Source organism: Salarias fasciatus, chromosome 6 (assembly GCF_902148845.1).
Source record: "Salarias fasciatus chromosome 6, fSalaFa1.1, whole genome shotgun sequence".
Classification (NCBI taxonomy): Eukaryota; Metazoa; Chordata; class Actinopteri; order Blenniiformes; family Blenniidae; genus Salarias; species Salarias fasciatus.
In genome coordinates, this window is record NC_043750.1 from 7,257,408 (window position 1) to 7,282,249 (window position 24,842).

Genomic DNA, 24,842 nt, shown 5'->3' on the forward strand with positions numbered 1-24,842 from the left:
GCTCCAGAAGCACTTGATATCTAAAGTGTGGCTTTCTTGATAAGACAGTTTTTTCTTTCCTTCTTCCCAGTCATATGTAACACATCACAGGGGAGTTTCAGTAAAATAATGCAGCAGCTGCAGAGAGTGCAACGGCACGAAATGATGTGCAGATGAACAGTGAAGTGCGTCTGCAGCTCTTAAGCTCACTTTTGAAGGGGGTTGAACTTATTCAGAGTTGTGTTTATAAACCCACGAAAAAACAGGCAGGTTTAATAAGTTCAATGAAGACGAGCTGGGAACAGATATAATCCAGGAGTTTCAAATCCATTTTAGTTCAGGGAGCACACACAGCTCGGTTTCATGTTGAGTGGGCTGGATCGGTGAAAAAGCGCCTTAATAACCCTGAAATGTAAATTTATTCACTGTCAAGATTTTCCTACTTGTGGTACAGGTTATACTTTTTTGTCAGGGTCTATATTTTTCCCAAATCTGAGCAATTTGTACAAAAAATGACATGTAGGCAGCATCACTGACGTTTTAGCTCTCAGTGTTTCATTATGTCGTTACTTAAAAGAAAGCTATGCTAGGGGGAAAAAAAAAAAAAAAACTCAGTGCCTTCTTTGCAATTTTTACTATTTCCTTGGTGTTTTGCGGGCCGGACTGCAGTGTCTTGTGGGATAGTTTGGGCCCATGGGCCTTTGGTTGGACACCCCTGTTTTAATGAATTATACGGCATAGCTTCCTGCGTGATCTACCCAGCATCAGAGCCCGATCTGCTGTGAGGGCGAAGACCAAATATTTGATCGTGTTGTTGTTGAGACTTTGATCACTTTCATGTGAATTCTGACTGCTGGGATTTCTCCAGACTGTACCGAGTTCTTTGTTGAGGAAGAAATCCATCATTGACTTGGGAGGTCAGTGTCGTACTTCTCCCTGTTTCGATAATGTGGCTTGTCTTTTCTTTTCATCACTTTTACCATTTGTTTTAGGTGAAGTGAAAGAGAACAGCTATCTTTAAGAAGGCACATATTGCCCTACTTTAACACTCCTGTGTTTAAAAACTTAATGGGACCATGGTGAGAGTTTCAGAGGGGACGATTCTCAGCACATTATGTTTTCAGAGCTTCCCTCAGCTCAGCTCCAATTAGGACTCTGGGGGAGAGTACTTAGAAATCGTTTAGGGCCTTTGAGATACCCAGGCTGGTGGGGGAAAGACAGAAAGGAGGACAGCGTGGTGGAGTGTCTTTGAAGATACCTGAACTCCGAGAATGCCGAAGATGATGAAGAAGGCGCAGCAGATGAGGACGATGTTGCCGATGGGCTTGAGGGACGTGATGAGTGTCTCCACCACCAGCTTCAGCCCCGGAGCCCGACTGATCACCCTGGAACAGCAGAGGAGAGGAAGCAAAGCACCAGGCGTGTCAATGAGGTAGTTGTAGTTGTAGATGTAGTTCTTCTTCTCCAGTGACACTACCTGTGAACCTCACTGTGAACATTTGACCTTCTGACCTGAGTGGACGAAGCGTCCTGAGCAGCCTGAGAACACGGAGGACCCCCAGGATCTTCGCCCCGCCCGCCATGGACACCACGATATCAATGAGAGACACGAAGACCAGGAAACCGTCCAGAATGTTCCAGCTGCTTCTAAGATAGGCCGTCTCCCCCAGATACAGGCCCATGGAAACCACCTGGGAGATAAAGAGCGAGAACACAACATTAATATTCAGATTTATTATTTACCTTCACAAACAAAAGCTTGAAAATGTTAGTGTGGAGGAGAGGAGCGGAGACGGGAGCTGTATTGTTGTGTTGCTCAGATACATTAGCTCAGCTGCCAGCACACTGAGGGTCAGTTTAATCGATGATTCATTCAGTAAGTTTAGCTGCAGTTATGCCACCTAATTGGCAGAGGATGCTGTGTAATCTGGGTGTTGGCGGTTCCTGAAAGAGAGATTTAAGAACTAATTACAAGCAGAGGCGGGAAGAAAGCTGCTTACATAAACTACAAACATCTTCACAAGCAGGGACGTCGTACACATGAGCTAACATTAAAGCTAATGCTTCACAGATACTGCTGATACAGGCTATTTATCCTGTCAGGCACACAGTAAACAGGAGCTTAGTGAAATAACAACCGAGAGGCTCTTTATTGGAGGGCTCTAAATAAAGTTGGTTCAAAGATCAGGGATGAAATTGCAGCCTTTAGTCTTCAACCACTAACACAACAAAAGTAAACATTTACTTACTTAAGTTTGAATTTAAGTTGTGTCTTTAACTCAGCAGCTTCCAGTCTGATCCAAAACCATGAGATGGCAGGGTGAATGTTCATGATGAAAGAAGGAGGAGAGACAGAGAAGGGCTGAACTGAAGGCTGTGATTGGTTGGTGTCGGTGGGGGTTCATGGGGTTAACATGATCCAGATCTGCTGTAGAAGTCACCTCCATGGGTTTGAGCAACCATATTCAAAATCTGATGTTGGAGCGATGACCTGTCTGTGAACTTTAGCAGCTTTCTATGTTGAATCACTTCTGCTGTGACACTGCCACTGTAGAAAATGTGTATGATTGAAACTTAAGGGAAAAGTGATTCAATGGGAGAGGATTCTGGGTGCTGACAGTGCATCCTGCCACTTCAACACAGAATCCTCTTAAATCGAACACTTCTACCCTGAGCACAGCGGCCATCAGGACACAGAGGCCAAACTATTCAGGAAGTGTGAGACACGGCCATGAACAGAACAAGCTGCTCATGTTGCACTCTTCCAGTACCCAGTGTTTTGTAACTCCGGCTGGACGAGAGACCCGAGTCACCCAGAAAGGATCCACTTGAAGAGGAATTGAGCTGAAGAGGGTTATCGTCCGAGGGAGGAATGTGAAGCCGGGAGTCTGAGAGGCGGAGCAGGGTGGCAGAGAAAGGCCCAAAGAGAAAAACAGAGTTCTGACCAAAATCTGTTTTTTGGGGGGGTTTGAGGCAGATCGGCGCCGTCTGACACCTGCCAGGTGCTTTCATGGTGGAACAATATCGTCTCGCTGACGCTTCTGACTAAAAGTCGCAAGATGCAACAGGATTGTTTGTTTCGTTTTGCAGGAAATGTTGGGGATGGAATATTTCAGGGCTCACTTTCACTGGTATTTCTTTCACTATTTGCTTTTGCTTACCGCGATTCCACATCCACTCTTTAAAAAACATCAATTATTATCCCCTGATACCCATCGAAGCAATCTCTCTTAATCATTCAGCTTAAGCACAATGGGTATCTATGACAGTCGAGTGAATGAGTCCATCTGTGCAAAAGCATGAACTGACAGGCTGTGAAAAGACAAATGAGCTTTCTTTTTAATGTACAATATACCATTAAAAGAACAGACTTTTTGAATATTACAGATTAAATTAAACTTATTAAAATACAAGCTTTCCAGTAAGTCCATGCTCCCACTGCCCCACACTGACATATTACCTTTAATAAACTTCCAATAAGTTTGTTCTTCATGTCTTGGTATGTAACCAGACAAGCGATACTGTAGATCTACATTATGGTGCGTTCATGTGTAATTGGAAAGTAGAAAAGTGGTAAAGTGTGAAGTTTGTGAGCGCTCTCTTAAAGCGATACTTCAACATTTTAGCAAATTGGCCCATTTAGCGCAATTCCATAGTCATTTCGAACAGCACACTTACTTTTTTTGTGAGGGCGAGCTGTTGTTTATCCGGAGGTGAGTCGGGGAAGGTTTTCGGGACGGACACAGTGGAAGTGGATGGTATTTTTGTTCCCCCTCGTCAAACTCATCAAATACACAATCCAACAACCCCAAAACACTTTGGTGGACACGTTATAATCCACACATTCACTACGCTGTGGAACACCAACAAATAATATTGTAGCGTTACGACACTGAAGCAAATACTGGGAACTACTTTTTCTTTTGAAATCACTACGCCCAGACGCCATGTTTAGTAAGTAGTTCCGTCTTAGCAATCTTCGCATAAACAACTCAATCTAGTAATTTTACATTAATATTTCACAGTGTAGTGAATGTGCGGATTATAACGTGTCCACCAAAGTGTTTTGGGGTTGTTGGATTGTGTATTTGATGAGTTTGACGAGGGGGAACAAAAATACCGTTCACCTCCATTGTGTCCGTCCCGAAAACCTTCCCCGACTCACCTCTGAATAAACAACAGCTCGCCCTCACAAAAAAAGTAAGTGTGCTGTTCGAAATGACTAAGGAATTGCGCTAAATGGGCCAATTTGCCAAAATGTCGAAGTATCGCTTTAAGTTGTGAACTCACTCAACACAATGGCAAGGGGATACCACTGTTGAATAACTCAATGTTTAAAGCACCAACATTACTGCAGAAGAAGCAAAATCATTTTATATTTGAGTCATATAGTCATATAAGTGCAGTCCATTTACCGTATAGCATTTAAAGTAACATCTACAGATGGTTTATTTGATGAACAAACATGTCTTCAACCTCTGCCTCCATTCTATCAACACTAATCCATATAGAGATGAATACATTGAAATAAATTGCCTTGTGCATTGCACAGGGCTCCAGAGGGAGGCCAGCTTACTGGTTAGACATACACAAATTACCACGGTCCCAAAGCTCAAGCCTTCTACTCACAAAGGCAATCAGCTTCATCGATTTAAACTAGGGCTGAAATCAAGCTTTCTCTTTGCAATATACTGGGTCATGTTTTTGTTTTTTCAATTCCATATTGTTCTGTTTGGAAGAGGCCATCATTACATTGTATTTATACAGTTAACAATTCTCTGTGCAAAAATATCTCATCTGTTTTAACTGCAAAGACGTGGTGAGTCACTGTTGTTCGTTGTCATGATTTCACACTCGGGGTAATGACTTTAATTGTCTTATCTGTTAGAGTATCAGTCTGTCACTCTAAAATATCCAATAACAATATTAAAATGCAAATAAGGTACCGCAAAGATAAAACTAGATGCATGAGAAGATTCATAGAGATTTAATGCCAGTGATTTTATCAAATCCTGCTCCTCACAGCGAACAGGTGGAGAGTAAATTACCATCCACCTGCAGTTGTAAACTGACTTAATGCAAAATGGTGGAATTTTTTTATACTTTTCAAAAATATAACATGGTTTTGAAAGAGTGCATCATCACAGCGTGACTGACTGGGTCTCTCTCAATAACATTACATCAGTGCTTTTGGAGGCAAGTATTATAAAAGGCATCATTTTTATTTGTTTGCTTTTGAAAATGTTCAGTGAGGCTGCATATCACAGTATTTACAGAATTCATCCACTCCTCCAAAGTTTTTTTCAGCTGCCTCATCTGTGGGGACTTGAGACAACCTGAAGGTCTAATTTCTCCACCTTTCCGAGGCTTCCATGTGGAGCAGTCCCTGCCTGGTTCATGTCTGTTGACATTTGACCTGGAAGGTTCCTCATCAGATCCACAAATCACCTGAACCGCTTGTCTCAATGTGGAGGAGTAGCAGCTCTAGTACAACCAAACTTGACCTCAAAAAGTGAGACCTGTCAACTTTTGAAGAACATTTGTTGGTCATTTGTATCTGCAATACCTTTTGGGATAATTGTAGGACTCTCACCTCGTCCACCATGTCCTGGCCAACAGCATGAGCACCTCCAAAATACACACTTCCCTCATCCTTCAGGCTCTAACTCCTCTTTGTTAATTTAATATTTCTTTTTTTTTTTTTTTACTGTGAAGCGATTCCTACATGCATCAGTCACCACTGAGCATTGTAGTTTTCAGAAAGGATCTGTTTTGTAACTGAGCTGTGGCGTACCTGAAAACCCGAACGCTGAGTGAATGAACTGGCTTCATCTTTACAGTCACACACAAAAAAGACGGCTCTGGTGACTTTAACTTGGGACTCATCTAAACAACAACTCTTCAAGTGACAGCACATCATTTTGACATCTTGTTTTCTGAAAAGCTTCCCGTTTACATGACCGCTTTTTGAAAATGATGTCTTACTATATGGAAAGAGCAGAAAAGCTAAAACGATGGGATTAGCATGTCAGACCACCAGTTGGTGCTGTTGCTTGCTCTTGTAATGGAACCAAACACAGTTGTGCCCAGAAAACAAAATGCTTGAAAAACATCAACAATGAGTCGAACACGGACATTGTTCTGGGAGTCACGACACTCTGGAGGCAGCCATTGTTGTTCCTGTCCATCACGGATGTGCAGAAGAACTATTTACTGGAGACGTGGCGTGAACGCACATCGTTTCAGAAAAGCTTCTTTTTCTCCCATTTCTACTGCAACAGAGAGAACAGAGTCCACGATGGATGTACACCGAGCAGCGCTGCTCTATAAGTGGACATCAGAAACACAATGACAGTTTTCCACTTGAAAACGTTTCGACACAAACGAGGTCTTTGATATGTTCGACCTGTAAACACTTGAGGTTCTGAGCCTGCCTGAATGTCAGAGTGGTTTAATTAGCAGGAACGCTGCTTGCTGTGCCACGAAGAAGATACAGGCTCTTACTTTTGAGGATGCATTTGCATTGGGCGAGTTATGAGGACGTAAGTCAGCTGATCTCCTCATCAATAATCAATACAGGGGTATTGGATGTAGTCACGGTCACAGTGATTCCCTAATGAATTACATGGAAGCATCATATTTGGAAAATGTATTGTCCTACTAAGTAATCGAAGTACCATTCTGTGTGTGTGTGTGTGTGTGTGTGTGTGTGTGTGTGTGTGTGTGTGTTAGAAAGAGACTATGATAGATAACAACCCTGCAGCCTCTTTCTAATTACAATCCTGATGTTCAAGGTCAGACTAGCATTGTTCAGGTGACGTGGTTTACCATGATCACAGTGTGTGTGTGTGTGTGTGTGGGTGTGTGTGTGTGTGTGTGTGTGTGTGTGTGTGTGAGCAGGAGTTGAGAACAGGCATCGCCTGTGATGGGCAGAGGAGACTGTGTTTAATTAGTGCGGCTGCTAATTGGAGCTCCTGAGAGAAACAGATCCGACTGACCAGCCTGGAACAACAGATGAGGAGCGAGAGGCGAGCTGGCAGGGAGGGAGAGCGAGGGAGCAGGGTGAGGACGGAGTAAACACACAGCACTGCAGGAGGCGGCCATCTTAACCACCCATTCATCAATATATTGCTTAATTCAACTAATTGGTTTAAAGAAAAATTCTCGACTGTGCTGAACCACCATCAGATGTAAAACCCTCCTGTTTGATGATACTGTACATTTTTAATGCCTCCTAAAGTTTTTGTCTGTCCAAACCTAGAGAGAACATGTGGATTTGGATAATAACTAGTTCACACTGTAATTAGCATGATTTCCATGTCGTGGGGACATAAAGAGGATTAGAGGAGATTATCTGATAGCTCAAATTAAATCATTCACACATGTTCTGTGTCAGAGAAAACCTGAGTGAAACAGGGAAGAGGTGATGCATCAATGACAAGCAAGTAAAGAGTGATGTTCAAGACGCAAAGAGACTGCTGCTGACTGGGACATTTCAAAATGATCCATATTCTGTTGTCCCCAGGTTGGTGTAGCCTCTCTTACTCCGTTTTTAATCAGGCATGTGTCGATACCAGCATCAGTTCTCAGGTCCGATACTGCACAGAGTACTCAATGATCCTCATGAAAGCTCCTCAACAAAACCAGGTGAGTATTACGAGACGTCCGTCAGGAACGTCAGGAAGAGGAGAGGATGAGCGACGTCTGTGGTTTGGAGATTCTTTAAAATTCATGAGAGTGAAAGTTAGACCGATTAAGAGGAGGAGAAAGTCTGTTCAGCACCAGGCTGTAACCTGTCCTCAGCCATGGTCAGCTGGGATTGGATCCAGCAACCGACGACTCTGAACAGTGTTGTAGAGAACCACTGGATGAACCATGGACGACGCTGACTTCTCACCTCAGGACATCAAGACTCGGCGCTCCTCACAGTAGTTCTCTAACACTTGTGCTTTGTACTTTTTGTCACGTTCATTTGGTTTGATTTCTGTTTTTCCCACGTTGACTTGGTGGATGTGAGAACTGACTTTGTTTGGACCCTGAGGTGCCTCAAACAGTTTGGTGTGTCCAGCTTAGAATATTCACGAGGAAGAAGTGTGAAACAATTGGCGCATTCTGCAACCGTCACCAAAATTAATCTTAAAGCTGAAGCAATTTGAGTGAAGAGAAGAGGGCGATGTGCAGATACGTTCGGCTACATCCTCGATTCAGCGTAACCCCGAAGGCACAAACGCTTCATGATAAAGCCTGTGTGTGTGAGCCCGGCCTGTAATTGGACAGTGAGTGGAAGCCAGAGCTGCAGGATGGTGGCTGATATCTCCGACATCAGAAAATGAGCGGCGGGAGAACACAGAGTGGAGTGTGCAAATGAAGGCGCGCAACGGCGAGATAACAATGGCGCCCGGCTGATTGAATTACAAACGACGGGGCAAAAGAGCACGGGCAGCGATAAGAAATGGGCCTGGGTGTGGAATTCATCAAATGAGAAGATAAAGGAAAGGAGTCACCGGATGACTGAACGAAGGAGGTAAAGACGCCAAGAGAGGGACGGACATGTGACGGGAAAGCGACGCCACGGCGAGCTGCTTCAACCTGCGGCGAGCCGCTAACGTGTGATCTGTGCAGCGCCGCGGCTGATCTACACACCACCAGCTACTAACCTCTTCATTATCTGCAGTCATAAATAAATCACAGCAGGAATTTCCACCAGTGCGGGAAGAACGCCCGAGGACTCGAGGGGTCTTAATAATGGATGATGCCATGTCCTCTGGACCGCGGATTAGTGGATTAAAACGAGGAAGGCGAGTGTGTGTTTGCATGTGTGTGTGTTTATCGACAGGAAGTCAAGGAGTAGCTAAAGGCCAAGCTGAAGACTGATGTTCTTATCTAGCCGCCCATCGCTAATGGGTCGTGTGCAACTGATTAAACCGCCAGTCGCAGAGCTGTCAGGAGAAAAGAGGAGGGATGAGTGTGAGCAGAGAGGAGGGCAGCCGAGAGTAAAGAAAAGATAAGAAAAGGAGACATGGAAGAGTGAAACGTGACAAATGGACATCGAGGAGGACGACGAGCAGAAGAGCGTCTGACAAAAGAGCCTCAATATCTTACCTTAACGGTCATTTCTGCCACGAAGATGGCAGTGAAGATGTAATTAGATATGGTGAGAAAGAGCCGTTCCTGCAACAAAAGCAGAGCATAAATTAGGAAGAATGGAAGGAAAGTCGGAGGGACAAGAGGACAAAAAGGAAGCTAATCAGCTGAAAGGTTTGACATTGGTCTGGTTCAGTGAGTTTTTTATTTTATTTTTTTTTTTTTATCGTTCGCTCCATAAGGCCTTTTACGACTAAATTAAAATAAAAAAAAGTGGTGTCATGATCTAATTTGAACATTTTAATTTCACTTTTTCACTTGCTTTGAAAGTGCTTTCCATTGATTATTATGGCCTGATGCCTGGATTAAATTCAAAACACATTCTTTATTGAAATGAACACTTCAGGTGATGAATGAAGCACGATGCTTGATCTGTGCTGATATTCGATATGTTTAAAATAAAATATTGACGATTTCTGATCCTATCCACCGATGCGCCTGATGCACTACCTAATACTGACAGTGTTAAATGACAATTAAACTACAACACCCAGTGATGGGGCTGCTGTTGTTTTGAACAAAATTAAGAAAACTAAAGCAACTTTTTGAAGCATTTTTACTTTTTTTTTTTTCTCCATATTCTCAGAACTAGGCACGGAACGGTTTGCTATTGTTCATCATTTCTGGTTGCAGGATGAATGAAAGCTTTACAGGACATGAAATCATCAGGACGCCAGCAGTGATTCATTTCATTATCTGAATGAAAGCTGATTTTTCCAGAACAGGAGCCCATGTGGTGATTCAAAGCTGGGATTGGCTGCAGGGCAACATGAAGGGAAGTGGAATAAAGCGATACAGAAGCTGGCCAGGCTTGGTTGAAAAGAAACATCTCTGAAACACGCAGGGCAGTGGCTGAATTAGAAATCCAGTAAAATCTCAAGAGATGCGATCCGATCAATTCGACTGTTTTTACCCTACAAATTCATCCATTCCTCTCATTGGCGCCTCTTCATCCAGTCCTTCCTCTCTGAAAGCCACGGTTCTTACCAGGCTGCCTTGGTTGATCCTCGGCCTCTCCAGAGCCACAGTGATGCAGTTCAGAAAAATGAAGACCAGGACCACGTAGTCAAAGAGCTTATGAGCAATTATGGATTGGCAGAGGAGTCTGAACCTGGAGGGAAAGAAGTAAAAGGTGGAAGCAGGCAAAAGAAGAGCGGTTTGTAACTTATAGTTTGACTACAAGGAGCTGTTTCACAAAAAAAAACAAAACAAAACAAAACAAAATGACGTGTTTCTGTTCCATGTCAAAAAAAAGCTCAGTATGATAAACTGAATGGAGAGGCCACATAGAGAGCAACGGGAATTCTATCACGTAGAGTTTAGAGACTCTAATTATGAGCGTTTGCTCTCTGGTGGCCACCAACAGATCAAGTCTCACAGACTGGAAAAAAAACCAGCACAACTGCAAGCCAATTATCAGCCATCATGTTCGCCAATGTACCATGTCTCATTTATTGTAATTAACTCATAATCAGCTTCTGTGAATGAAAATTTTAAATGTAAAAAAAAAAAAATAAAAAATCCTTAATCCAAGTGGAGAGAAACAGATCCGTGATTCCTGTTATATTTCTATTTCTTATCATTACTGTGGACTGGTTTCGACACGGCGATGCAGGGATCTGTTACTGGATCGACTCTAAGCTTCTGCTGCTCTGTCAGATCGTCACTTCCTCTCGCTGGTCTCATCTCAACCGCCGGCGATAGAGAGATCAGACCGGAGAGACTCCCGCACCTGCTCCCAGGGCGAGGAAATCAATGTGCTAATCTCGCTGCTTTTCCTGCAGACCTGCCGCTCCGTCCCCTTCATGTATCGATACAGATCTGCTGACCCCGTCCCCTGATATTGATCGCGACCGGCGGCGGCGGCGGCTTCGGCACCGACACTTATCCCGACTCGGATGAAACGCCTGTTGATCGGCCCGCTTTCTCTTTTGATCTGTTTGTCTGCTCCTCGCACCTTGTTCCCGATTTGGTGCAGCTGATACGGCGAACACGTGCGCACGCTTCCGCACAAATAATAGATCAAGGTACAAACAAGGCTGACGGTGCGCACATGCTCATTCGCTCCATATCACCGGTACACAGGCACACACATACAGCCGGTGCTTGACAGATGGAGGCTGCCAGGATGCCAAAACAAAACCCCGGGGCTTGGCTCTCCTTAAGTGGCTATCAGCACGAGGGAGCGAGACCATGACTGACTGATCTTCTTTCATGTGGCTTTCACGGGTTGTTTCCGGCACCTTTGAGAACAGAAGACGGGCTGGAGAACAGAGACGCCGCGGAAGAGACGTGGCGGCATCACTTTAACAAGCCCATTTGTGAAAGTAGAAGACAGGAGGTTTTCTCAGTGGGAGCAGACAAATGGCTTGACGATGCAGCTGCTGCTGCTCCGCATTATCCACACACACAGCCAAACATTTGTTTTTCGAGGCCATTGGTTTTGCTTGTAGAGTCATCTTTTCTACCTTACAAAGAGGCTTAGTGGAAACACAATGACACAACAACATCCCTGCTCGTCAAGTCATTTCTTCACACAGACGGTTACACGTTTCTCGTTTACTGGGGAAAAAAAATCCAACAAAAAAGAAAATCTGGCCTGGAGAATTCAATCAGTCCATGTAACTGGAGAAGACTGAAGACTAAAGACATCAGCGTAGTCAACATGATGAGTGTATGTGAGAAATCAGACAGTGTGTGGCACGGTGGAGGAGTGGTCAGCACTTTGGGCCTCCATTTTAAATGTTCTCCCAGTGACTTTGAGTCTTTATCCACAGACAGCTGAGATCAGTCATGTGAGAACTGAGCTGTTCACTGGTTGAGGCTAAATAATCACCTACAAATGCAAAATACAAATTTGTGCAAATGTTTTCAATTTACCTCTTTCAACAGTTATCAGTATTTTGATAATAGCTCAATAAAATGTCAAAAAAGCAGGTAAAGGAAGTTGGATGAAGGGATGGGAAACTCGGCTCGCTGAACTCATCAACGCTCCGCCTCCCTTTCGCTGCCACAGCGGTTCTGATCCAGTGAGTCCTTGACTCCACTCCACTTCTGAAATGTGCTGTGGTATCTGGCGCTGAGATTAGCAGCAAACCCTCCAAAGTTTGGAGTCGGGGCCTCTTTGGGGCCTTTTGCAGCAGTGAGCCCTAACCTTCTGATAAGTACTGTACTTGACCAAAAACTCCCAGGAAGAGCAGCAGGTGCTCAGATGCTCCGATGCAGCCGCCTTACTGTCACAGCTTGACTAAATCAAACTTACTGAAAAACTTACACTTTCCCATTTTTCAATTTCAACAAAAAAATTCACTTATTGTCTATTAACAGGTGCAGGGAGACATTCTCTTAACCTTCCGGTCAGAAAGCCTACAACACTTTAGTTCAGGGGCCACAAACTCAGTTTCTTCTTGAGTGGGCTGGAGCTTTGAAATTCTGTCATAATAACTTTTAAATGTAGATTTTTTTTTTTTTTTTTAAGTTTTCTGTGTTTTGGTGCAGAGTACACGTGATGAAAATGTCTATATATATATATATATATATATATATATATATATATATATATATAAATAATAATTACGATCAAAAATGACTATAATCTCAACACCAAACAAATTTTAAAGAAAACTTATGACACAAAATACACTTTTCCAAAAACCTCTGCTACAGCTGTTGCATGATGGGAGTTTTTACATACTGTAGGTTGAAAGCAATGAGGGAGCCAGTTCAGTGTTTTGTCTGTTACTCTTAAGAAAAAAGCAAAAATGTCTGTTTTATTTGATTTGTTGACAAGTTGCTTGGTGGTTTGTTGGGCCGGTCTTGGCCCTCGGGCCTTATGTTTGACACCTTAGCTGTTAGTAGTTGTGTTTGCTGATCATTGTCATGCTATATGTTTGTATTTGGGACCAAATGCTGTGAAATGCAGATCTGGGTTTTATAACTGAGATGAAATATTTGAAATACGTCAGTGTGGATTGTAGTAAAAACCCAAACAGGAATTCTTCGACCATCCATCCATCGCCGAAAGATACTTCATCCAGATGAAGGATCGCAGTGAGCTCATCAACTCATCAAGGAAAAGTCCATGCAGAAACATGGATAACTTACAAGTTAGAATCAAGAGCTTGTCATCAGACAACACCGGTTTCACAGGGGTGTAGTGCGCTCGCCTGACACACCCGGTTAACCTGGTGGCCTGGGTGAGACTGGTGGCTACCGGCTGTACACTGGCTTCACCCACGGCCAGCCCGGAGCAGCTCGCCCACGCAACTCTCAACTGGATAAAGCGGAGCAGGTGACTGATGAATTTAATAACGCACTCATTGTTCTGCTCCTGAAGAAATGCATCAGATGGCCGGGCGGCTATGAAGAAACCGCAGCATGTGATTTTACTCACACACTCACTTTACTCCTGGTACTTAATACTAATTTCCAGCACAATGCAGCTTCATTCATCTGATAAGACCTGAAACAGAGAAAAGCGGTTTGGTTTTCAGCCACACTGGCTTTAATGACGGGAGAACTCACTTGTTCTGAGGGGAGAACAGGTAGACGGACCAGTCCTCTCTGCTCTCACACCAGTCTGGCTTATACACCTCCATCATCTTCTGGACACGGAAGCACAGACTCTTCATCAGAGAGGAGAAACGGAGGCAGGTTAGACTGGAAACATCTGCACTTTTTAATCTTTTTCACTCAGCTCAGAACAAAGCTCTTTTTTGGTCCTAAAGTGAATGAAAGTGTAAACCAGTGTGGCTCTGGGGAGCTTTAGTAAAATTTCAAAAAGTGAGGTCAAAGTAGGGCTCAAAATTTATACTCAATATTTTTACTGAAAATAGCGATATCCAATAAAAACTATTTGTTTTTTCTCAATAAAGTTTCACCACAAATATAAGTCTGGGTCAAAGTCACCAACAAGCTACAACACTGACACTTTTATTAACTAGCTGCACAAAATAAATGTGAAAAATGGTGAAAAAGTGGCATGCATTAGAGAAATCCATGCCTGTAGGGTTTAAGCTGTGTCAAAGTCATTTTAGTTCAGGGAGAAACTGGAGGGGGCCAAACTGTGAAATGACGGCTCAATAACGCAGAGACATCCACAAATCAAAACATTTTAGTGCAAATAAACGGAATGCATGAGCACATTTGTATCCTGGTGCAAAACACAATGAATTTTCACTTTTTAATCCTGCTGCAACTAAAAATGCGACAATGACTCGACTATCATCTCACAGGCCGGACTGGAGCCTCTGGTGTCCCGGGCTTAGCCCACACGCCATATGTTTGACAGCGCTGACCACAATGACAGAAAAGATGGAGGAAACATTCCGTCGCATAAGAGGTGCAGCTCCAGAGGGGAGAGAACTTCTGGTCCAAGCATGTTTTTTGTGTTCTCTGCAGGAGGCGTTTTTCTGCTCAGCTTTCGACAGAAGAAACCCGCAGTTCCTCTGGAAAGCATTCTGGGTGATTTGTGATGCACAATCGGCTAATATGTGCACTAATTAAGGATCCATTACATGCTCAGTGTAATTACTAGATCAGTCATTTTTAGGAACATTTTGATATATCAATCAGCCCTTTACCAAACCTTCTAAAACTGTCACACGTCGTCGTCAGCACATGTTCTAAAACTATCAAGCATTCTAAACAGTCACATTCTAAGGGCCATCTACACTGGCTGCGTACAGATCTGCTGCAGAAAACCATCATGCACAGGAGCCACAAGCTTAGATATATAGCCATAGATATGTATATAGCGTTATCCGCCATCACAGTAAACGGCTGGATTTCCACCGGATCTGGAGCTCTGCAGCAGAGGTTTGCCATCCCCACCAGGTAAATATGCATTCCAGAGTGCAAGAGGGAATTTCTACTTTGAAGGACTGACATCCGGTCGTCTGTGGTTGTACAAGTCCGTCATCTTTCATCCAATCCCTGGCATGTTGGCTGCTGTACACGGAGAAAACTGAGCTGCTGTCGGATCACTTGTGACTCTGTTGCAGCTGCAACGCTCAGGCCACACAAAATGTATTTCAATGGCCATATCTCTATGCTTGAAGCTCCTGTTTGTGACGTACCTTTCAACAGCAGATCCGTTCTGGATCTGTAACACAGCCGGTGTAAAACGGCTCTAAGTCTGTCAAACTTTTTTTTAATGTTTCTAAATGAAATTGTAAGTTTGTCATTGTCGATGTCTCTGACTTTGCCTGTTTTTTTTATGAGTTTGTAAGAACTGCAGCCCCTTAAACCATCTTCTAGTTGACAGTGTGCAAACTTTCCCAGGAACTTTGGGTGTAAGATAAAAACTATAGTTTCCTTTAAAGATGAATATTTCACTCACATAGTCCGTTTCCTCGTCCAGATCTGCTCGGTCTTTGCGGGCGTTGACTTGAGGGAAAACGTCGGTCATCAGCTGAGTGTGTGGACCCGGCGCCTTGCCGTTACAGTCCCGGTGGTCCACTCCTAACCCACTGCCAGTCCCAGACCCGCCGGTGATGGAGCCCCCGGTGCCTGAGCCGCTCCTCCGCCCGGACTCGATGTGGACGGGCGGCGGCTGCCCTCCCGCTCGGAGCACCTCCGGGAGCTCCAGGGAAAGAGCCCGGCGGTCCCTCCTGCCGGAGAAATGTCTGGAGAGGAAGAGCGGCGGTGGGGGTGCGTGATGAGAGGCCAGGGGGTGGTGGGGGTGGTGTGGGTGCGACAGGAGGGACTCCTGCTCAGCGGCGTAGGTGTAGGAGTGAGGGGAGCGCGTGCTGCGCACACGGAGGCTGCCTCCCACCGGAGGCGCCCCGCCAAACCCATAACTCCTACGACCCAAGCTGTTGGAGCTCGACCTGCCCAGCAGACGGGAAAACGTGACAAACAACATTTATGAACAATTTCAGTCACAACTTCATCAACCAAATGATAAATATCAAGTATGTGGTAATGAAGCTGTTGTAATTCAATTTGAGTCACAGTGTGAGGAAATAGCAGCATGATGGGAAATCAGGTGGATACCTGCGGCTCCATCCAGAATGTGGAGGGAGAGGGCGCCCCCAGTTGTGGTAGTTGGAACTGCGAGCATGGCGCTGGAATAAACACAAAGAAATCCAGAATAACAATAATAATTCTGCATTTGGATCCCAACCGCACAAAACTGAAACCCAGAATCTTGGTAAAGGACACTCGGACATGTTGGGAGATTGGGAATCGAACACAAAAGATGACCACTATACCAACTAAGCCACAGTTGCCCCTCAACAATCCAAGCAAAAAGACACAATAGCTGTATGGATACACTTTTTCTTTGCCTTCAGGTTAAGTCTCTATTCAAACTTCTCCAAGTACAGGAGCAAACTGAAACTTAGCAGCACAATGAACGGAGACCTTCTCAGGATATTGTTAATGAACCATTTGCTCATCGCTTTGAATCCATGTTTATACCACCATTAAAGATTATTTTGAAGCTTGGCAAAAAAAATTCTAACTTGGAAGTACTCTAGAGTCCGCTGAATAAGAGAGGATGTCCTTGAACAAAATGTTTTGGAGGTATTAGCGACCAATTTAGTACAGAGTAAAACTGTGGAGCTTTAAGGATCTGGAACTGGAGCGCTGCTGCTGCTGTACATCCACAGTCCGTAAATAAAACAATATATAAGACCAGGCCTGAACAAATGAAGCACAAATGGGGCTTTAGAAAATGATATGCGGCGCACCGCAGCCTGTCATCGAGTTTAATATGCAAGCCCCTGAGTGCCATTTCCACTTAAAGGAACATAACCAGTTCTGTTTGTTTCCGCATGTCTAATCCGCAGAGCCTGATAGACCTAATTATATGTTTTACCCTTGGAAACGTACGTTGCCAGTCAGAGCCCGGAGCCGGTGGCGTATACCACCGGATCTATGCATCTGTCTCTATAGAAACTGTGGTGAAGCGTGGAGAGTAAATGTTAAATAACACCTTGGGTCCACACGGAAATGCACCGCCACTCAGTGAGGAGGAACGGTAGCAGTGTGTGTGCGTGTGTGTGAGTGTTTAAGATGAATATCACTACCAAGACATTCTGTTCCACGCTACACGGCACAAACCTCAGCAGCTGCTACTAATGAACTGCAGACTGAGTCCAAACAGGCAGGACTGCGTGCAGCTTCCTCTAGTCTGGAATGTAAATGAAGTTCAGTGGAAAAGTGGAATCACGGCGCACAAATAAACTTCGCTGCATAATTGATTAGTCACATATCAGTGCAATACCATCTGTGACTTTGTAAAAAGTTGTTCAGAGTTTTTAGCTTTCAACAATAAACAAACCTAAGCGATGATCAAACTCTACTTCTGTTTTTTTTTTCTTTTAAGTTTAACCCTCATTTAAGTTTCTGATATTTTTTTTTTCTAAATTCAGAAATGCATATGAGAATGTTCCATGAGAGTTCTTCATAAATGCAATTTCAAATAATGTAGCTTCAACAAACCTAAACTTAAGAAGGAACAATTTGGCCACAATCATCCAACAAAAGGAAAACATAATGCCTTGAAGTATATTTAGGCCCAATTTACATGACATCTCATGTGAAAACTCAGAATGTTTGCATTTTTGTTTCAGGAAAGTTTCGTGTTTTGGAAACAACGTCCATTTCCACAGAAATGCTGAAAATTATGTTGTTAACATGTTTGGTTATTGTTGTTGTCCATGCAGTTGCACGTGTGAAGAAGAAGTGTGTGCACGTTTCAGAAAACTTGTTTCTATGGAGACGGAGTCAAAGCATTTTTAAAAGTTCTTTGCAGCTGTTTTCCAGAAGTTGCGTTTCCAGTGGCTCCGAACACCGTTGTCATGGAAACTAAAGAAAGTTTTTCATTTTCACTTGGTTGTCATGAAAACAGGGCCTCAAATCATACAGTGAGGGGAGGAATAATTCAACTGCATTTTGATGTTCATGTTTTTTTTTTCCAAAATGTGTCTCAAAATTGAAAAAAGAAGCACATACATTAAGAAAATAAAACAAGATAACATAAAAAGATAGTCTTTATACAATAAAGTTTCCATGCTTGTGCACTTTTTCGAAGCTCAGTATGCGTCTCTATCTCAGCTCCATCGAGCCAACAAAGCAGCATGTCTGTCTCACTGATCAGTGACATCCTGATTGTATCAGAGCGCAACTGAGAAAAGCATCGGAACTGAGCCCGATGAGCAGCCTGATAGAGCGACGAGCAGAACAAAGTCCCAGGGAACAGATGGAACTGATTCACAGTCAGAAGTGGGATTTCATCAAAGAGGAGCAAACACGAGCAGGCAACGCACAAAACTTCAGCGAGGAGAAAAAAACAAACTGAAATTCTTCACAAACAACTCTCTTCAAGGCTTATTATTCTGCTGCGAGTGCAGTAACTGCAGCCTTCTGGTGACAATTCGCTCGGAGAGAGGAGGAGGAGGAGGAGGAGACGTCACAGTGAAGTGGATCTGCCCTCCCTCCGTGTTTAACATCAGAACCTCTGCGCTGCCGGAGCTTCCTCCTCCCTCCTGCTCGGCTTCATCGCCGTCGTCACCGTCTCTCCGTTCTCCTCCTCACCGCCTCTCCCACAGTGTGGATCGACACACGAGGGGAAACAGTCAATTAGATGAAGTTGCCGTGGCAACCGTATGCCGAGCCAAACCTTCAGAGAACTGTTTTAGTTTCTTTCTCCAAAGGTTTTGGTTCGATGAAGAACACAACGCCAGGGGATTCCCACTGCGCGCAGCCACGGACTCGCCGTTTGTTTGATAGTAGCTACGGGGCGCAATTATTTGATTTGTGTGTGGAAGTCCAGCTCTGCCGGAGGACAACACAATGAAAGAGCTGGCTATTAACAGTCGGAACGACTGTCTGTGCCAATTTACAGCCCTGGAAAAACGCATGGTTAGCCTTGATCCGTAAGAGACAAAGTTCTTTGCGGTGGTTCCACGGTAATAATGACGTCTTTTTACTTTGATGTAATCTTTCATCCATCATCTGTGGGAGGTGTAAATTTGCATGTATTTGGTCATGCTGGAGCTCTTTAATAGGAAAGCGAACATATGTTTATCAACCATCGATGGGGAACTCTCAGTTCCTCCTCAAGCTGCTCTGGCGTTTTGGAAGCACGGACTCTGTAAGATCTCTGAAGAAATCCTGAGTCGTCAGACATGAGGACGTTTTCACAGATCGTCAATGTTCTGGAAGCTCTGGAATGGATGAGATGGTAGAGAAGGTCATCTTGAGGTTCAGGTTTGGGGCTAATCGTTAATCTAACTGATCTTGGTATCATATAAAGTGTGGCAACGTTCTTGCTCTGAAGAAGTTAATATGATCGAGCAGAGGAAATGCATCTCTGCTGAAAGCCGAGTCGGTTTCCTTTGCACAGCAAGTTCAGACGTAATAAATCACGAGTCCATTGACATGATCTCCTGCCAGTCGTTTGCTTGATGTGAGAGACACGCCTGGAATTCCACCTTTATGAAGGCTGTTTTACAGATCTGTGAGACTCGTCTGCAGTGTGTCCCATCAGCTGATCAGCTTCCATGTCTGTGTGGGAAACACTGAGGTTTGGCCCATTTTTATACAAGCAGCGCAGCGCTTGGTCAGACTCTGAGGGGCTATTTAAGAACATTTTTGGGAGAAAATAGACAATTTTCTGTTGCATTTTGGGTGCACGATTAAACAAAAACTGTGTTCATTTTCAAAAAGGCAAATTTTTAAAAACATCTTTTAAGAAGGAACTTTTCGAAAACACTCTGTCTCCATGTATTTTTAGAAAATGCAAATGCTGGTACAGAGTGTGTGCACCGAGGCGTCTGTCCACATGAATGTCTGAGCACTCGCCACTGAGTGTTTACAGCATACTGTTCTGTGTGTGTTTGTTTGTGTGGTTTCATTCTAGAAACTAACAACAGCTCCCACTAGTGGCCCACCTTGAAAACTACATCATTTTCAATTCTGCTTCTATTTTGTTATAAATGCAAAACTTTTCTGGAGTGAAAATGCATAGTCACCCATATGGGCCCACAAGGTCGTCTGGCGGAACGCGACTGTCATACTTTCATGATAAACATTGAATACAAACGAAGGAAAACCTCACTGATTTGACCAGGCAACTTCCTTATGTTCCTATAGATCAAATTCCAGAGCTGGACTTTAGAGGGTGAGGTGGATTTAGCAAGGTTTCCATTTAGACCGACTGTTTCGTAATGTTCAGACAATATGGCTCCCATCAGACTCCATCACAAACTGTGAAACTCCTGTGTATGTCTTTTTGTTTGTCAGATTTTTCTATTATATTGTACAAATGTGTCTGTCTTAACTTTATATTTAAATTATATTACATTTAAATTCTATTTAATTTTTCTGTGTGACTGACTCTGTAAAATTTCACATTTCTATTCTATTCTATTCTATTTTTTTCTCTGTGCTGCTGGAACACTGCACTTTCCCCTTGTGGGACAAATCAAGGACTTTCAGTTCAATTCAATTCAAAACTGACCGTTTAACCCTGAGTTCAAGCTTAAACACATGCTGTTCACTGCTGGTCTTATTTCACCTTTCACCTGATTTTCACTCATGGAACCAACATGTTCTGTTCTTCCTGTTCTAATGTTGTGGCTCATCAGTGAATGTAGTAAATATATAATCCATTGGTCTCAAATCAGCCCATTTACATTCATACAGTCGCAATACTTTTAATAATATATTCTTTTGATGCCGATCTCGTTTCCTCACTTCGTTCTACGCACATATTGAAATGTGTTTCTTTGTAGTTCTGCCTTTCATTAAAGTTTTGAATGTGTTTGTATCACAGTCTTGTAGTTTCGGAGCGCCGCGCTTGATGAAAGTGGAGCTTTTGATTGAAACTGAAATGGGTTTTCCAAAGCAGAGACTTTTAGATTGACTGATGTGCTTTTTCACGAGTCCAGGCTGCATTGGGGACCAATTTCATATGAATGTGTAATCCTTTGAGTCATTAGAATTGTTCTGTTATACTCCTGTTATTTCAGGTTATATCACCACTGAATCCAATATACGGCGTTTGTCCTATTTCTAATAACTTTACAAGTCATGACTCAAAAGGTAAACACGCCAGGCACTGAAACGGGTGAATCACACCAGCCGGCTCATCCTCCTGCCTTTTGCTCTAACGCAACCTTTGGCTTTGCTTTTCTGGCTTCCACACTGAAAAAAAAATCACTTTCTTGCACCTCACAATATCGAACATTAACTAAAGCATTTATTGACCAGGATGGATTACACACCTCAGAGCTGAACAAATACATTTTCTTCAGACACTTAGATGAACTGCAATCAAGGTGTTTTGGGCTGGAAGGTAACTTTAGCTGAGACGCTCTCATGAATGGCATTAGCGTGAGCGGACGTACCAGAGAAAGGGAGCGTCTCTCCAGGCTGCTCTTGCCCAGGCTCATCACGCTGCTCTTTCTGGACCCGGTGTTGAAGCTCCGCCTCTCCGAGGACGAGGAGCCCCGGGGCCCCGAGAAGGTGCCCAGCTCCAAGTGCCCGTTGGGGGTCAGCGTGCAGATCCTCGGATCTGAGGAGAGGTCCAGTGAGACGTCTGTGGTAAATGTTCCCGCGGCAACAAAGATAAATTCACCCAACAGAATCGTGGAAACATCTGTGACCTTTGACATCCTGAAATGACTCCATGAAAACACGTTCAGTACCGTTTCAGAGGGAAAACCGAACATGTTTGATGCATTTTGGGGGTCGGGTTACACAGCACCTTCTGAAAACGCAACTTTTGGACGCCGACTCCCAAGGCGGAACTTTTCAAAGACGCTCTGACTCAGACTTTTTGGAAACGCTGCTACTTCGCATGCACACTATAACCTCAGTAAGTAGTTCTTCTAAACATGAGCGGATGAATGGAACATCTTTCCATTCAAATATCCCATTGTTCATATTGATAGCTTATTATTCTCTGGGTTATTGTGTGTGTTCGTTTTGAATAAGAATCCCTAGATCTGTGGTCTGAAAAGATGAGCTTCTGTGTCTTTATCTCTGCCAGTATTCGAACTTCACTTCCCTTCTGAACTGATCCTGGAACAAGTTTGTAAGTTATTTAATTTACACATTCTCTAACTCACGGCCTTGGCAGCTTAAATTTCTTCTCATTATTTCCTCCATTTCCTGAAATGAAATTTGACAACCGCCAGCCAACAGGCTTCAACCGACTGTCAGCCAAACAAGGCAGTGAGCCTCGCCTGAAATAACAAGGTGAAGTCTTTTTAGACTGAGCACAGAGGAAAAATGTCAAACTCAAGTGAAACTTTGAAATCAGATGCAGTGGAAATCACACAAGCAGCAGGAAGAGAGCCGAGAGGTTTTTAGATCATGAACCAAGAGTTTTCTTCATCTTTATACAAATTTCAATTAACCTCTGAAAGAGATTGAGGATTCTTTGTAATGAGAGCGACCGGGAGGTAAGCTGAGGGCCCATTTAAAGACAACATTGATATTTCAAGGCCTTTAGGTCTTTTGTTTACTTGTAAATGAAGCTATAAGTAACCAAGAATCATTATATCTGAAAACTGTCTTTGCATGGGCATGTAGACAGAGGGAGAGGGATAGAGGGAGTTTAATGTCACTGTAAACAACAGAAGTGTCATCAGCATCGTGTGAGAACAACCTGTATCCACAGTATTCCAGGATTCTGATTGGTTAGCATAACTTTATGTACTCGTTTCATTGATACTGAGAGGTTTGGTATGCTCGCAGTAGCTCTTAACTAGACGTTTAGCGAGTTTGTGTAATTTATTTATTTATTTTTTTAACCAATCTGGTGCAAAATATTATTTCTGAAAAGGTACACAGTAAATTCTAGCACGTTAAGTTTCCGATTACCGAAAACCGATTACCTTGGGAAAATTAAGTAAATGAACTTAACTGTGTCAAGTAGAGTGAAATTATCATATCTGAGTGAGCTTCTTCTTTTAAAGTTGTGAGCACTGAAAGCATCTGAGTAATGTTAACTTCCAACCAAGTTTTTAAACTAAAATTCCTTGAGTCAAATTAACATATTCCACCAAACAAATTGTCACACGGTCTGGGGATCGCACCCATGACCTTCTGGCTGTAAGGCAAGAACACTAACTGCTCAGCCACCTGTGCCGATGTTAAGTCATATGGACTTCAAACACTGTGTGAGCAGTACTTAATACTAAATAAAATGCACTTCATATACCTTAGTTCAGCTTAATTAAAAATAATAACTCCCAAAAATAGCTTTATGAAAACCATTATTCATTATTTATTGTTTTTTTGTGTCCGTATTTGCAAACAGCAACAATAGTCATCTGAGGTCAACTTTGACTGAAACGTTACAGATTAAAGCTTGGTGGCTTTACAAGAACCTCCCCAACACCACGTCTTCATCGGGAGTCCGGACTTTCAAATTACAAACAAAAGCCGGAATCAACACCAGCCTGTCGTATTGGGGCTGTCTGCACCGCTTCAACAGCTTGCATGTTCATGCCTCGTTCTTCTTCGTTGGTAAACGCACGCCAAGCGGAAATGGTCACAAACTGTGCCACACACTCAGAAGAGTTGAGTAAATATCACTGAGTGGAACAACTAAGCATGGACAAAGTACAGAAAACTTGGTGAAACAAAGTAAACTTCAAAAACTAGCATGAATTAAGTTGAATATAGTATTTACACCTAAGTCATGTCATTGTTTGCATTTACAGTGTAGAGGAGGAAATGTCAATTTTTCTGAAACACCTGATTATCAGTAAATGTGGCCTGAGAGTGAAAAGCTCCATTTTCAAGGTAATGTTTTGGAGTGAAAACTTTTGTTGCCTTTCAGGTGTTCGTTCATGTGACAGAGCTGCTCGGAGACACTGGAAACACTACTTTTTGAAAACTGCTCCAACTTAATCTCCATGGAAACTGGGGAAAATATAACTCTAAAAGACACTTAAGCTCCATCGCCACGAAGAGAGCACAAATGCTGTGTTGGAGCAGCATCTGGAAACTGGGGAAAATGCAGCTGCTGCACATGCGAACCACGGCGGTAGTGAACAGTTCTCCTGCATCCTGATTAGTCGATGGACGACTCCCAGTCACTAGTGGGGAAACGGGGGGGGGGGGGGGGGGGGGGGGGGGGGGGGGGGGGCATACTGGCTGTACGCTTAAAACTTTTCATTTGGATCAGTCTTCACTCCCTGTCATGTCAGAGGTAGTGAGTTTCGGAGTATAGACCAATCCGGTGGTTTTTGCATCTTCAGCACCAAGGACAGCGCCTAAAATGACAGTTTAATGCTGTTGAAGTGGTTTTGTTTGCTCTTGTCTTGTGGTGAGTGACTGAAGGCTGCTTTACGGAGAACAAAAATGGAATAAAATGTGAATTTCGTGAAACTTCTTCATGCTTTATTTAAGTGTAGCTTATGGTAGCCAGTTAGCCGGTTAGCAGCTGAATGTGCGTTGAAGAACTATGCAGCAGGAAAAAAAAAAAATCATTCATTCATTCAGCTGGCAACCCCCGCCCCCCCTGCTAAAAACACATCTTCTCGTATGCCTGCTTTCTCTGAGGCAGCTTTACAGTGGAGAGTCACCTGTAATAACAATCCAACTTCATCATCCATCCATACAAATGTATGTACTCGGAATTTTCATACTGTTTCCTGCCTGCATTTGTGTTTTTAGTTTCATTACAAAATCAAACAGCAGCACCCACTAGTGGCCTGTTTTTGTGCAAATGGACACTGTTTTCAAAATGTCGC

At 43.4% G+C, this 24,842-nt stretch overlaps 1 protein-coding gene across 1 annotated transcript in view; it reads right to left on the reverse strand.

Moving 5' to 3' along the window:
- The window catches only part of LOC115389487 (voltage-dependent T-type calcium channel subunit alpha-1I-like), a 207,553-nt gene that overhangs the window by 48,837 nt on the left and 133,874 nt on the right, over positions 1 to 24,842 (reverse strand). The window contains exons 15-22 of the mRNA XM_030092887.1: positions 21,483 to 21,649; positions 16,120 to 16,190; positions 15,464 to 15,953; positions 13,648 to 13,748; positions 10,111 to 10,234; positions 9,082 to 9,150; positions 1,492 to 1,670; positions 1,238 to 1,364 (exon numbers count right to left, since the gene is read on the reverse strand). Coding sequence (XP_029948747.1) covers positions 1,238 to 1,364; positions 1,492 to 1,670; positions 9,082 to 9,150; positions 10,111 to 10,234; positions 13,648 to 13,748; positions 15,464 to 15,953; positions 16,120 to 16,190; positions 21,483 to 21,649 — 1,328 coding nt within the window. The remainder of the gene's footprint in view (positions 1 to 1,237; positions 1,365 to 1,491; positions 1,671 to 9,081; positions 9,151 to 10,110; positions 10,235 to 13,647; positions 13,749 to 15,463; positions 15,954 to 16,119; positions 16,191 to 21,482; positions 21,650 to 24,842) is intronic.